Raw genomic sequence first — 14,895 nt, 5'->3', positions numbered from 1 at the left:
TGCTTTAACTCAGTGGTAATACTGAACTCTATTTGTGTTCAAGGTCTATAGGTCCTGAAAATTGAGTTGTTAATTTGTTCTGTTATAAGTGAACCAGGTCTTAGAGGCCCTGTAGAACAGATTGGCAGAACTCCCAGCCTCTGAGTGATTAATATATCTGTGTGTGTTTATGTTCCCCAGCTACCTAGTGTGAGCCAGGAGACCCTGAAACATAGTGGGATTGGACGAGCAGTGATGTATCTCTATAAACATCCCAAGGAATCAAGGTCCAACAAGGACATGGCAGGGAAATTAATCAGTATGTACATTTTGCTTTTTGTTTGTTGTGTTTATGTATATAGCGAGACAATGTATGTATAAAAGCTAATATTTTACTAGTATTCATTTTAAATGAGTCAGCAAAGTAAATAGAAAACATTTTAATAACTTCCTGTAGGTATTGACTTTTTCCCTCAGACTTGGAATGCTTCTGTGTATATTTAAGTATGCTATCCAGTCTTAAATATAGCAACTAAAATCATCCATTTCTAATAATGGATCAAGAGCATGTAGAGAGAAAGGGATTAGAGTTCAGGTCCTAGAGTCAGTCACCTGGATTCAAACCCTGATCACACCACCTGCCTTACTACATATCTTTGGGTTAGTGATTTAAGCTCCAGACCTTGGTTTCTTCCTCTGTAAAACGGAGAATTGTGTTTTGACTTTGGGTTATCATAATGATTAAATGAGAGGACGTATACAAAACACAGTACCTAGCACATAGTAACTCCTCAAGAAATGTTAGCCTCTGATGCTATCTATGATTGTCACACATCAGTTGCCATATTATTTATGAAATCCTTCAATTTTAAAATTTCCTATTGAAATTTTAAGATTATCAAAAACTTAGAAAAGTGTAGAATTTTTTCATAAACTGGAGAAGTAGTACATCATTAAACTTTTTAATAACCTGCCAGCTACTGCTTTACAATGATAACTTTGGATGCTTTTATGCAATGGTTCTAGACCTTCTTTTTTGCCCTGGACTGAGAGAAGCAGAATATTCTCACTCATGCCCATGACTTAATAACAACAGTGATTCTGAATCTGAGGCAAAGCCGGTGGGTCAGTTTTCAAAGGCATATAGACCCTCAAGACTCCTTGATTCTGTTTTAGTGCAACCTCTATGTTCTGTTTATACAGGTACTTTCTCATTTTTATCATGTATTAAATGTAGCTGTAAAAGCTCCATTATGTTTCAGAACAAAATCATTTGTTGGCACCTCTGGACTGGTACTGATGAAACACTGAACATGCAATACTTGTTTTCACTCTAACAACTTGCTTAGGCTTAAGGAAGTACAGAGTACATCCTCTGTATCTGCACTATTAAAATGTGATGTGTAAAGATACAGACTATTTTGACAGTTAAGCATGGTGACTTTTTTGTCACAATAAGAAAATAGAAGAATTTCAATCTTTCCTACTTTCAGTAGAGTAAATTCAGAAATTTGATTGTCTTTATGAAATACCAGCACAGCTGATTGGTGACTATCTAACAGAGTCTGATGTTACTCTCTTAATTCCTGTAGTGATTGCAGGTTTGAAGATATTTTTACACTGAATTTTCTGAATTAACTGGGCTAGTTAAAGTCCTTGTGTTGTTAGCCTGTGTTCATCCTATAAATGATCCTGAAATAATATCTTCAAAGAAAGAATATTCTGCATGCCTGAAATAAGACCTCACACTGGTGTGTGATGATTTTAAGGAATGATGGGGAAATTGCTACTTTGTGAACTAAATTCATAGTTGATTTTTTTTTGTTACAGATGAGTGGTCTCGCCCTATATTTGGTCTTACCTCAAACTACAAAGGAATGACAAGAGAAGAAAGGGAGCAGAGAGATTTAGAACAAATGCCTCAAAGACGAAGAATGAGCAGGTATGAGGGAACAGGTAGGAATAAGTGGCGTAATATTAATGTTGTAATAAATCATTTTTTTAGTAAGAAAGATCTTTGAGAAATGACAATGTTTTGTTTTACCTGTCAGCTTGATATGTTTGTGTAGTTCATAAGCCCTTTCAATTTAAAAGTAATTACTCTATAATGAAGACCCACATCGCCTCCCAGACTTTTCCTTCTGGTGGAATGTGTCCTCTGCCACAGTTCTGGAAACTTCTGAAACAACTTGTCTTCTTGTAGAAAATACTTTCTTCGAATCCTTTTACAAATCTTAGGAGGAGAAGTGATGTTACTGGTTTTAACCAGTTGCATCCGGGATGGCAGGGTCATTGGTGAAAACTCAATGTACAAATGATCACTAAAATAAGTACTACTTTTAAAATGTTGAAGTTATTTCTCTAATGCAGTAAAAAGGACCTAGTTATGTTGGTGATATTTCACTTTGTTACTTTTTCTCTTAGTTATAAGGTTTCTAACATTCCTAGTGTCTTGCTGATTGCTTTTTCCCCAGCACTGGTGGTCAGACTCCCCGGAGAGACCTGGAGAAGGTGCTGACAGGAGAGGAGAAGTAAGGTTCTTGTGTTCATTTTTCCTGAACTTTATAGAAAATGTTCTGCCTGCTGCTTTGCTCTAAGAGAAGTAGTAGGTAAAGTGATGTTAGATTCTCGTTGGTGGGGGATAATTTAAGCTTTACATTTGTTGGCTGTCCACACGGCATTATATTGGGTGCTCAGGAGGATATACAGAAGATTGAAAAATAGTTAATTCAGTAATTATTTTGTTGCTACTTGCGAAGTACTAGGAAGTATGAAGCTCTAGGAACAAAAATCAAAGTAATCCAAAAAACTTTTAGAGTGATAATTAACAGAGAGTGCTTAAGCAAAGATGTGAAGGGTTAGTGGGCAAGGCCTCTTAGGACTAGCGGATAGACAGAAGGCAGTAGTCTGGTGCCTGAGATGATGATAGAAGAAAAAGTTGGAAACGTAGCTGTGCTCCAAATTTTGAAGGAGTGTAAATCAAGGTGAGGAATTTTCACTTTATGATTCTACAGAAACTTTTGAGCACGGACGTGAAGTCATCAGGTATGATTTGGAACACTGAAGCTGGTGGCCAGGTTGGTGTAGGACAGGTTAGAGGTCAGAGGAAATGAAGGCAGTGATACAGTTAAACTGAGGCTATAATAGAGAAGAAGCAGAAAGTTGACTTTTCATGAACCACACTGCCAGGACTTGGTGATATAGTAGGTAAGGAATTGCCTGGACTTGCAGATTCCAACCAAAAAAAAAGTTTTTTTAAAGATTGATTTATTTATACAAGAACCCTGCTACAGGCCAGATGCGTGGGAAGGTGAGAGGATTCACCAGAGACAGAGCGAGGAACAGAACAGGCAGACTGACGAAATACACTGCTGAGGGGAGCAGCGGGCGAGACAGGAGAGGTGCGCTCGCCATGTGGGTTGCTCCCTGGCCAGCCGGGATCGAACCTGCGCTGCAGAGGCTGCGGACAGCTTCACAGTGCAGCGCTCAATTGCCTGCGCCACCAGGGAGGCCCTCCAACCAAAATTTTAACCTACATAACTGAGATCCAGGTATTACCGTTCACTGAAATAAAGAACGGGAGTAGATTTAGGATAGAGGTGATTTGTTTTGAGCTTATTAATTGTGAGATGTTTAATGAACTAGCCTCTAAATATCATAAGCCTAGAACTTGGAATTTGGGTTAGAGACATGGTTGACAGTTAATCTCCATAGAAAAATAAAGTATAGTGTAACAAATAAACAAAACATCTTGGAAAGTGGGTGTAGCCAGGCAGAGTAGCTAGTGCTGGCAGGTGAGCTGCTGTTTGGTGTTGGAGGAGAACCTAAAGGAGAGTGAGACTGCTAGAGGTGGGCAGTGACAGAAGCTGTAAACAGTTGCAGAGGGATTGATAGTGAATGTTGGCAATCAGGCAGCATCCAGATTTCAAGAGGATGGGAGATGAGCTAGAGGGAGCGAGTGTAGTTTGTTAAGTTTGATGATGAAGCTGTGACATCCAGGAGAAAATAAGAGCCATAAGAGATTTTCTTTGGTTAACCATTAAGTCTGTTCACGTACATGAGGGTTATAGGAGTTTGTTGTTAAGAATAGAATAAAGTATACAAGGAAATGCAAACAATTCAGACCTTTGTATCTTCCTCTTTTGCTCTTTCTCCACCCCTCCACATACACCCGCTCCCCATTTACCATTAGAAGATTAGTTACCTGAAAGTTGAATGATTTGAATGTCCAGACATCTGCAAATAGGCTTTGCTTTTGAAGGATGATAGTCTCACTTTGGTCTGTTTGGTAGTTCTCAAATGTGCACAGTAAGTCCTCCCTTAAACATTTTCAGTAAGTTCTTAGAAACCGACAATGCAATGGTGTAAACAGAAACCAGCTTTACCATAAAAAGAGTTAAGTTCCTACAGCATATTTCTGGTCACAGAAACATTACCAAACTTTTGAATAAAGGCCCAGACACTTCTGATATTAAGCAATAACTTGTATTCATTCAGGCATTTATATTCTAGCCCACTTGTTCCTGTTCAGGGTCAAGTGTGGACAGAGCCTAACCTAGCAACTTGAGCACACAGCTGGAACCAGCTCTGAACAGGATGCCATTCCATCACAGAACATACTCTTCACTCCCAGACATACTCATTCACTTACGCAGACTGGGAAAATTTTGACATGCCGATGAATTCCATCTTTGGGATGTGGAAAGAAACTGGTTTGTTCAAATAAGACACATAGACTTAGGGAGAACTTGCAAACTCCATCCAGACAGTGTCCCCAACCAGAAATCATATCTTTTTTTCCTCATCAACATAAAAATATTATTTAAAGACCTGCTATATAAAAGATACTGTGTTTGACACCAACAAATGCCTGTAAGGATGCAGAGAAAGAGATAATTAATACATTGCTGTGGATGAAATGGTACAGCTACTATGGAAAAGTTTCACAGTTTCTTATAAAATTAACCATGCAACCACCATTCCACCACTCTAGGGCATTTGTCCCAAAGAAACAAAAAATTTATGTTGGTGCGAAACCTGTATATAAATGTACAGCTTTGTTTATAATGGCCCCAAATTGGAATAAACCAGATGTCCTTCCAAGTGAATGGAAAAACTATGGTACATTCATACCATTGAATGTAACTGAGCAATTAAAATGAACAAGTATTGATGGATGCAGCAAAGGCTAATTTCTTACCCACTTGTAAAGGTTACATTGTATATTCCATTTATATAACCTTTTTGAAATGACAGGATTGTGGAGCCAAAGGTACTGATATTCATGGTCCCTGCGCAGTGGGACTGCGTGAATAAGGGAGGTGGGTTTATTTATAGAAGGACAGTAGAAGGGATCCTTGTGGACACACAAAACTACACAGTGATAAAATTACATAGAATTAAATGCGCACATAACAAATGCAAGTAAAATTGTACTTACAAATATCTACGGATTATATCAAAATCAGTGTCCTGGTTGTGGTACTGTACTGTGTTTGTTGTACTGGATCTCTTTGTAGTATTTTTTACCAAGTGCCTGTGAATCTATATCTCAATCTATATCTTTATAAGCAAGGGCCAAAAGTGTTACGAGTTCCATGTACCAAACCATAAACTGCTTTGTGGGCATACTCAGTTTGGGGGACTCATTTTGACTACCTAGTGTTTCCTCATAAGTGAACCCATGAGTCAGGACTCCACTAGAAATAAATTGGGCTCCAGAATCTGATAGAGAAACCAGTCTTGAGGTGAGAGAAGCATGAATACATTTGAAGCGGAATAGAGTTGTAAAGGAATCCTAAAAATGCAGAGGCAGTTGGCTTGGGGAGGAAAGTTGAGGAACTCATAGTGATTTGATGATGAGGCTCAGCTAAGACAGAAAACGGGAGGGTAGAGATGATTTCAGAAAGGTGGGCTGATGAATGGGATGCTGGGGTTGGCTACAAAAACAGTAGCGTTCTCTTCCCATCCTCAGAGCTCTTCGACCTGGAGATCCTGGATTTTGTGCCCGTGCAAGGGTCCCAATGCCCTCAAACAAGGACTATGTTGTCAGGCCAAAGTGGAATGTGGAAATGGAGTCATCCAGGGTAAGCAAATGGGGAGAGTAAGGTGAATGTCAGATACAAATTACTATTTTGTTTTTTACTTCATGTTTAATTGCCCTTAACATCCCTTAAAGTTTATCTGATTTGAAGAGAGTTGCTTTCTAGTCTTAAGTAGCCAGGTCATTGATTGCTCATGAACTACTCAGACTTGCATTATAAATTCAGGAAGTTTCTTCTAGTTCCTTTGTTTCAACAGACTCTTAAAGCCTAGCGGTTTTGGTAATAGTCATCTTTTGAGAATCATGACATACAGAATTCAGCAGCATTTATCGTCAGCCCCCTCCGTATTTTTTCAACTATTTTAAGTAATACTGTTGTGAAGTAGACTAAACACTCTCTGTCATTGTAAGTACTGTTGCGTGATCTTCATTGTTTCTCAGTAATCTTTTCTTATTCTCCATTCAAACTACTGTTCCTAGCCTGGTATTCTTAAAAAGGGCCTAAGCCGATTGGAAAAGCATAAAAGGCGATTTGCAGAACAGAAACGACTCAGCAAAGTGCACCGTGCTGTCAAGTTCAGCATTGAAGGCAACAGGATGCCCTTGTAGGCCTGGCCCTACCAGAGTGTATCTGAGAGGTATCCCCAAGGAAGCATGCTTATGCATGGGCTTGAGTTGTAAGCAGCTAGAGTGAAAACAGTGCGTGTGTGTTTCTGAACTAGAGAAGATCAGGCCCACTTCTGGTTTCTGAAATAATGGCCCTGACAAGCATTTCATGACCAATTCAAGTACTCTCGGCTACTTAGAAAGTGATTCGGAAGTCTGTATCAGAGAACCCTAGGGAATAATAGAGAACTACTTACCTGAGAAGCATTTTGGTCTTCCTGACTGGTAGCCATTTTTATTAAGGCCCGTAATCATTGTGGTCTACCTTGTATGAATTAGTCACTTCATGGTAGAAGAGAGGTGATTTCTTTACCTGTGGTGAGTGGCTTACCAACATGCATGTGAGGACTTAACTGTATAAAACCTGACACTGAATATTTAGGAGATAAATTTGATTAATACATATTCAATACAGGTTGGAAATGAAGACTTAGGGCAAAGCCAGAGTCGCTACCTGCTGTGCTCTAAGATTAATAATAGTGCCTTTTTGCACTGTACTCTTGACAAAAGAGTGTATTGCCTTCATATTTTGACTTACCCATGACCATGACCCATGCTTTGGCAGCTAGTTCCACAGACTGCATTCACCTTCTGCCAGTTCATTTTACTGTTCAGCTACTGTCTCAAAACAAAGCATACTTTATTACTGATTCTTATTTACTGAGCATAAATAAAGTAGAAGAGCACTAGTTTAGTTCCTTTCCTTTTTCTTTTATCCATATCCCTTGATAACCTTCTCCCCTACCACCACCATTTTTCCCCTGTCTATTTTGTCTTTTTACCCGTTTTTCATAATACTTTTCTTCCTCAGCACATTTATGTCTGAGAATTGAGGTCTACAATATCACAAAAAAAATATAATACATCTTAGTGGCCAGTCTACTTTGGAAACACACCTTATGTCCTCAGGGGCATTTGCCTGACTGTGGGTGTTGCTGCTTCTGATCCTACCCTCCCTTTAGTTGATGGGTAGGTGAGAAGAGGTGGCCCATTCACTTGCTAGAGCACACCAGTGACCAGCATGAGGGGAAGGAAATGCAAGTAGAGTTCCCAGCACTTCATTCCCAATACTCCCAATATCATAATGTGTTGGTATTATTCTACTCCTGAATCTGGCTTGTCCAACTGTGTCCAAAAAAAAACCCCATGTTTGAGGGGCTGGTGGTCCTTTGTTACAATATTGTTCATAAACTTTGTGATACTGCTTATTCAGGAAGGTTGAATATTCACTCATTCCACAATGCACAAACTAAGTGTTATTGGAAAACATATTTAAGAAGGAAATTGGAATGAATTTCCAAGGAAATTCTTTTTATTTTAAATGTCATTTTTATTTTTGAAATTACTCAAGTAAATATGAAACTAGAGTAACCCTCTCCCCAAAGTCCTGCTTTTCTAACTTAACAATTTGATGTGTGAAATATATTTTCAGTAATACTTTAAACTCAGTTTTTTCCTGTTTATAATTGTGGGAGAGTTTGAAATTGTGAAGAGGGAAATCACCTACCATTTAAAAGCAATCGATTTTTTTTTTTAAAGATTTATTTATTTATTTATACATACAAGCACTGGGTACAGTCAGAAGCGCGGGAGGATGAGAGAATTCTCCAGAGCCAGAGCGGGGAGCAGAACATGCAGAAGGACCAAAGTACACTGCTGAGGGGAGCAGCAGGCGGCAGGAGAGGTCTGTGCGCCACGTGGGACCCTTGCCTGTGGCCGGGGATCGAACCGGCGCTGCAGAGGCTACGGGCAGCTTCCCAACCCAGCGCTCAACTGCTGCGCCACCAGGGAGGCCCGATACATTTTTTTGTCTCTTTTTTTCAACTGATACTTTAACATAGTGAAACTGTTTAATTTTGCTCATGTTAATGTTTTCCAGAGTGCTTTTAAAATAACAAAGATAAATTAATGTTTTAATACAAAATTTTCAAGTAAAATTAATGTCACTTGTAACCCCAACCACACTTTAATATTATTTCTTTTTAGTTCTTTTTATATATGTACACAACATAAATGTTTTTTATTTTGTTTTTAATTTTTCAACAAAATTGTGATCATATTTTACACCTTTTTGGATTTGTTTTTCATTAACATGATAAAAACTCATACCAACATGCTTCAGTGACTAAACGTTGTATCATGGTACAGTTATACTATAATGTTATTAAACAAATCCATCCTGTTCATGTTTTAAGCTGCTCTTGTTTTTTGGTTTTTAGGACTTTTTTTTTTACTGATAAAACAGTGCTACATACATTGTTACTGTCCTAAGATAATGATATAGAGTTGATGAATCATAAAAGAGGTCATTCAGTTTGGTATGTCTTAAGGTATGTCTCTGTATGTCACAAGGCATCTGCCAGCTACAACCTTGTAAGCTGTCAAGAGGAGTAGATGGCGCTGGCCAGGGAGTATGCGAGTTGTTGAGGCTAGATGGAGCTGGTAGAGCTCCAGCTGTCATGGAAAATCCTGGAGGAGTGTGCAAGTAGTAGTTCAAATTGGTGTGTAGAGTTACTGGGAGTTGGGTGACTGCAGAGATCTGTAGGTGACTAAATGCAATTACTGAAAATCAAGCTACATTGTCTGAAAGGAAGTCAGATGTTTGGGACTGACCAGGAAATCTGGGATATATAATAGGGTGGTGGTACCATAGCTCTTTCCTCCTGATAGTGTAATTTTATGCAAATTCAGAATATTAGTGCTAAGGATTAAAATTGATATAGAATAATATTTGGAATTGAGCTGTTACTAGAAAATTAAAGATGATCAACATAGTTCTTGTTCAAAAACGACTTGAGTTCGTTGCTCTATATGAGGTGGATGTGGAGTTTAGAGGAGAGAGAAGACTTGGGAGGCTCCCCACCCAAAGAACTGTACACTAGTACCAACCAGAGAGTCTCCTAGACTCTATCTCATTTTAACATTCTTTGAATTGAGTTTCACAGGTGATTCAGTAATAAATATCAGAGAAGAATTAGAAAATCCATCTTTTTTCCCCCACTCAGCATTTTTAAAGATCAGAATTGTTAGCAACCCAGTGAGGCAAAAGAATTGACCCTTTTCAGCTTTTCTTAAAAAGTTTTGATTTCCTGGAGACAACATCCCTTCAAGACATGCAGTCTTTTTTACAGTAAATGTAGAAGAGATAATTTAACAACAAATCTTTAAACAGGAAAGGCAAGAAGGAAGAGATGCCAGTAGTAGTAAGTCCTTTACATCACAAGATTTAATTCTTTTCTTTCTGTGTCACGTGTTCTTTTTTAACACAAACTAATGACTGCTAAGTAGTCATAGTAATAACTGGTATTTATTTTAAACTTTGACTTGTATTTGTGCTTGTATTTGACATTATTTCACGTCTCCTACCAGTCTTAAGGGGAGTCCAGAGCAGGGATGCGATTCACCTGGGTTACAGAGCCAGCTGAGGCGGAGCAGGCAGGGTTCACCCACCCCAAGTGTAAAACTGGAACCCCAGCCCTTGATGGATTTGCTTTACTAACCCTCTAAGCTTGTTCACTATGCTGCAGCTTTTTCTCAGATGACTTTTCTTGCCTTAGAAGAACATTATTCTTTATGTTTGAAGGTGTTTATTTCTAGTGGCGAGCTCCATGTTTGATCTTTGAGGGGGAAAAGCATAGTTAAAATGTGATCTGATGGGGGAGGGGGAATAATAGTTACTATTTTTCTCCCTTTCTCTTATCTGGGAGATTTCCATCTATTGAGGCAGAATTTTAAAACAAAGCACAGACAACAAAAAAAGTATTCTTCATGGGGAAAGTTTAATATGTATTTTAATGCTGTGGTATATGCTTGCTTTGTTGTTCCTGAGGTCACCAAAGCATATTCTGGTTCCTAGAGGTAGGAACTCTTCCAACTGCTGACTTTCAGATAAAAAGAAGATGAAGACAAAGCTACATTTATTATTTCAATAATTTGCTCTTTAATTTTTACCCCACTCTTAGTTTCAGGGGACCTCCAAGAAGGGCATCAGTCGACTGGATAAACAGATGAGAAAGTTCACAGATATCAGGAAAAAAAGCAGATCTGCACACGCAGTGAAAATCAGCATCGAGGGCAATAAAATGCCGTTGTGACCTTGCCTGGGTTATGTCCCTGTCTCTCAGAAATGCGCAATGGACTCTGGAGAAAGAAGATATTTTAAAAAAATTTTTAGTGTATCTGTAAATGTTTATGCTTGTATCAGATGTTGTCATAGGACTTGGATTTCTCTCAGTGGTATTTAAAACCGTTTGTTGTGTACTTTGTACAGAGGAATACTAGTCATACTTCTATAAACTTTACACAATAAAATTCCGTTCTGGTTTTGGGGGGCTGTCTCTTCATTGTCTTGGAAAGGGTGAAAACTGTCTGAGTGAAAAGAAAAAACTTAGAAATTGCAATGGTTTATGACCCTTCTGTTTTTAATCCTACTCAACTGGTATACAAAATTTGGGCTCTGTCCTAGGTTTTGGACATGGAGCTTCTAAAATCCTTTTTGACTTCCTGGACGACAGTATTGTTTTTGTGATGCTAATGAAGTCTCATGCTAGACCCCTCCCTGCGTAGCTTTAGTAGGGCATTAGTGACCAGAAAGACCTACCACATAAGGTTAAGACTTGGGGCAGTCCTGACCTGTGGGAGCGGGAAATCTTGGAAGTTACTCAGTTGTGCCACCAGTGGTTTAATCATTGACACGAGTGGGCAGGCCCAAATTAAAAACTCTGAACACTGAAGTTTGGTGGAACTCCTGATTGGTGAACAAACATGCTAACCAGGGTGACATGCCTTGATTCCACAGAGGGTGTGGTAGCTCGTGAGCTTGCCCCACACCTTTGCCCTGTGTGTCTCTTCACTTGGTTGTGAGTCCTACTTTGAGTCCTTTATAATAAAACTAACCCTAAATATAGTGCTCTCCTGAATTCTGTGAGTCAATTTAGTGAATTCTGAAACCTGAGGAAACTCTCGAATTTGTAGCCTGTCAGTCAAAAGTGGGAGTTTGAGCTTACCACGTGAGGCTGGCATCCAAAAGTGTGGCCTGCCTAATGGAAGACCCAGCCCTTAAACTTGTGGAGTCTCTGAATTTGTGGTGGTTGGTGGCAGAATTGAATCACAGTATTCTAGTTGAGGTTAAGACCAGATACCAGCAAAATCCTAGTATTTCTCTTGTTAGGAAAACTCCATTTGATTTGAATAAAGTTTTCTCTTTGGTGGGTGCTATAATGAAAAGAAGGTTGAGAAATGTTGTCTTAAAGGAGATAGGAATAGAGTTGAAAATCACTATACCAGTTTAGAGCAGTTGGAGTAGAGATAAGAATTATGGCTTACAGCTACATTGTACTATTTTTGTGATGCTTTCTAATTAATTTGCAGATTTAATTGTGAACAATCTGATTAGTCAAAATGACTAAATGCAAGAAAATTTCATAGTACTTTTCAATGTAGAATCCCCTGATACGTATTTGGATAGAGATCTGGCAACCTTGATTTTCAAAAAAAAAAAATGAATCTTACTGCCCATAAAAGCTTTTGAACAACCAAGATAGCATGACGTTCACTCCTGCTGTTTTTATTCATGATCTTAGAATCTTTTCACATTTACTTTCAACAAACTTAAAAGCACAAATGTGACACTCAGGCCCGTTAGCGCATCAGGTGATCACTAACTGCTTGAGGGAGATGGCACAGCAACTTCCCTGCACTGTCCTGCTCCATAGAAATGCCATCACAGCCACTTGTGAGAACAACAAAAAAATAAGCCATTTATAAAAGCAGCTGATGGTGACTGATAATTAAAAATTCTGAAGAAAGGTAAGAAAGTGCTTTTTAAAGCATTAAAGTTAACTAATAACATTTTGGCATTTAATGAGATATGCTCCAGTTATCTGAAAATTTAACCTATTACTTGGTGGTGCCAAGTAATAAGGTGATAATTGTACCTGAGGAATTCAAAATTAGATTTTCCTTAAGAAAAAAGTATAAGCAATCCTGGTTGTATGGCTTATTTAGAAAGTCTAAAACTTGGCCAGCCAAATCAACTTTCACAAATTTTTCGAAAATATTTCCAAGTTAACAATAGTGAAAAGCCCTGTACTCTTCATCTGTATTTACCAAATGTTACCATTTTGCCACATTTTATCACATGAGTAATTTGCTGCCAAGTTACCTCTTGATCATATTAAGCATATTTCCCCCAAAAACAGCTTTATTCCATGGTGATATTAACTTTGACCACTGGGGTAGAGTGATGCAAGCTCACCTTTTCAGTTTCAAAACATTTTGAATTGCAACTTACTTTTATTTTGAATTATAAATATGTAAAATACATAAAAGTTGCCATCTTTTCCACAGCAAATGACATTCAGTTGTGCAGCCATCGCAACCCTCCATCTCCAGGTGTCTTCATTATGCAAAATTGAAAGTACCCAGTAAACACAAACTACCTTCCCCTCTCCTCCCAACCCTGACAACCACCTATTTTTTTAATCTGATTTGTACTGTTAACAGGTGTCTCATGTGAACTCATTTTTTTTTGGACTGGCTTTTTCCACTTCATAACATTCTCAGGCTTCATATTTGTTGTATGTATAAGAATTTCCTCCCATTTTAAAGCTGAAGGAATAACTCTACTGCATGTATGTATGTTTTGTATCCATGCCATTTCCACTGTCATGAAGATTCCCCCAGTGTTTTCTTCTAAGAGTTTTATAGCTTTAACTCTTGTACATCTTTGATCCATTTACTTTGTGAATCAACTGTTGAACTCATTTTTCTTGCATGTGGATATCCAATTTTCCCAGCACTTTCTTGAAAAAACTTCATCACTGAATGGTCTTGGCAACTTTGTCAAAAATCACTTGACCATATATGCCTGGTTTCATTTCTGGACTCCATTCCATTGATTTTTGTGTCTATACAACACTAGTTTGACTACTGTAGTAAAATTTTTGATGATGTGGTAAAAATTTGTATAGCAAATTTTGAAATCAGAAAATGAGTCTTCCAACTTTGTTCTTTAGGCTAATTTGGGAGGGCCCTTGAGATTTTATATCAATTTTTGGATGGATGATTCTTTTTGCAATAGATACATGTTGGAATTTTGATACGGATAGCAGTGAATCTAGCTCATTTTGGGTAGTATTGACATCTTAACTCATGAGCACAGATGATACCTTTAGTTCCAACATTTTGTCATTTTTCAGGATACAGTCTTTCACCTCCTTGGTTAAGTTTATTTCCAAATATATTTTTATTATTCGTAGTATTGACTTTGCTGAATTCTTACAAGCGGTGTGTGTGTGTGGTGGGAGATCTTTGGGCATTTTATATACAAGGTCACACCTATTCCTTTTCAATTTGGATGACATGTCTTTTTTTTTTTTTTTTTTCCTTTTTTTTTTTTTTCTGATTATTACCTAATTTATTTTATTTTTTTTTAATAAATTTTATTGTTATATTCCCCATACAATTGCAGCCCCCCCATTCTGACCCCAATCCCTCCCCTCCCACCCCCGCCCCCCTAAAAGTGTCTCTGGTTCATAGTTTTTTGTTGATTTTGATTTTCACTTTCTTATAGTTATTCATTTTCCTGGTCCCTTATTTAAGTTTTCTAGATTCCTGCTATGAGTGAGACCATCCGGTATTTTTCTTTTTCTTTCTGGCTTATTTCGCTGAGCATGATCCCTTCCAGCGCCATCCATGTTGCTGCAAATTGCATGTGTTTATCTTTTTTGAATGCTGAGTAATATTCCATGGTATATATGTACCACATCTTCTTGATCCAGTCATCTATTTTTGGGCATTTGGGTTGTTTCCAAAGCTTAGCTATTGTAAACAGTGCTGCTATAAACATAGGGGTGCAGGTGTTCTTTGGAATTGATGTTTCTGTGTCCTTTGGGTAAATACCTAGGAGTGGAATTGCTGGATCATATGGAAGCTCTATGTTTAGTAGGTCCAGAAATCTCCATACAGCTTTCCACAGTGGTTGGACCAGTTTGCACTCCCACCAACAGTGCAGAAGAGTTCCTTTTTCTCCACACCCTCGCCAACATTTTTTGTTGCTAGTTTTTTTAATATGTGCCATTCTCACTGGTGTAAGATGGTATCTCATGGTAGTTTTGATTTGCATTTCCCTGATGACAAGTGATGTTGAACATTTTTTCATATGCCTGTTGGCCATTTGCATTTCCTCTTCAGAGAAGTTTCTTTTA

At 38.2% G+C, this 14,895-nt stretch overlaps 1 protein-coding gene across 3 annotated transcripts in view; it reads left to right on the top strand.

Annotated features, from left to right (window-relative positions):
• The window catches only part of IWS1 (interacts with SUPT6H, CTD assembly factor 1), a 50,834-nt gene extending 36,794 nt beyond the window's left edge, over window positions 1-14,040 (top strand). For 2 of the 3 annotated variants that reach the window (XM_037523127.2, XM_054699602.1), the window contains exons 10-14: window positions 181-298; window positions 1,810-1,921; window positions 2,454-2,510; window positions 5,954-6,065; window positions 10,651-14,040. In XM_037523127.2, coding sequence (XP_037379024.1) covers window positions 181-298; window positions 1,810-1,921; window positions 2,454-2,510; window positions 5,954-6,065; window positions 10,651-10,782 — 531 coding nt within the window. In that variant the 3' untranslated portion in view covers window positions 10,783-14,040. Of the gene's footprint in view, window positions 1-180; window positions 299-1,809; window positions 1,922-2,453; window positions 2,511-5,953; window positions 6,066-6,502; window positions 8,571-10,650 lie in introns of those variants that run through there. The other variant, XM_054699603.1, reaches the window with a different exon arrangement.
• The last annotated feature ends 855 nt before the right edge of the window (window positions 14,041-14,895 follow it).

Source organism: Talpa occidentalis, unplaced genomic scaffold (assembly GCF_014898055.3).
Source record: "Talpa occidentalis isolate TD23 unplaced genomic scaffold, MPIMG_talOcc4v2.1 talOcc4.3, whole genome shotgun sequence".
Classification (NCBI taxonomy): domain Eukaryota; kingdom Metazoa; phylum Chordata; class Mammalia; order Eulipotyphla; family Talpidae; genus Talpa; species Talpa occidentalis.
The sequence above is the reverse complement of the archived record's forward strand: the minus strand, read 5'-3'. Positions and strand labels throughout refer to the sequence as shown.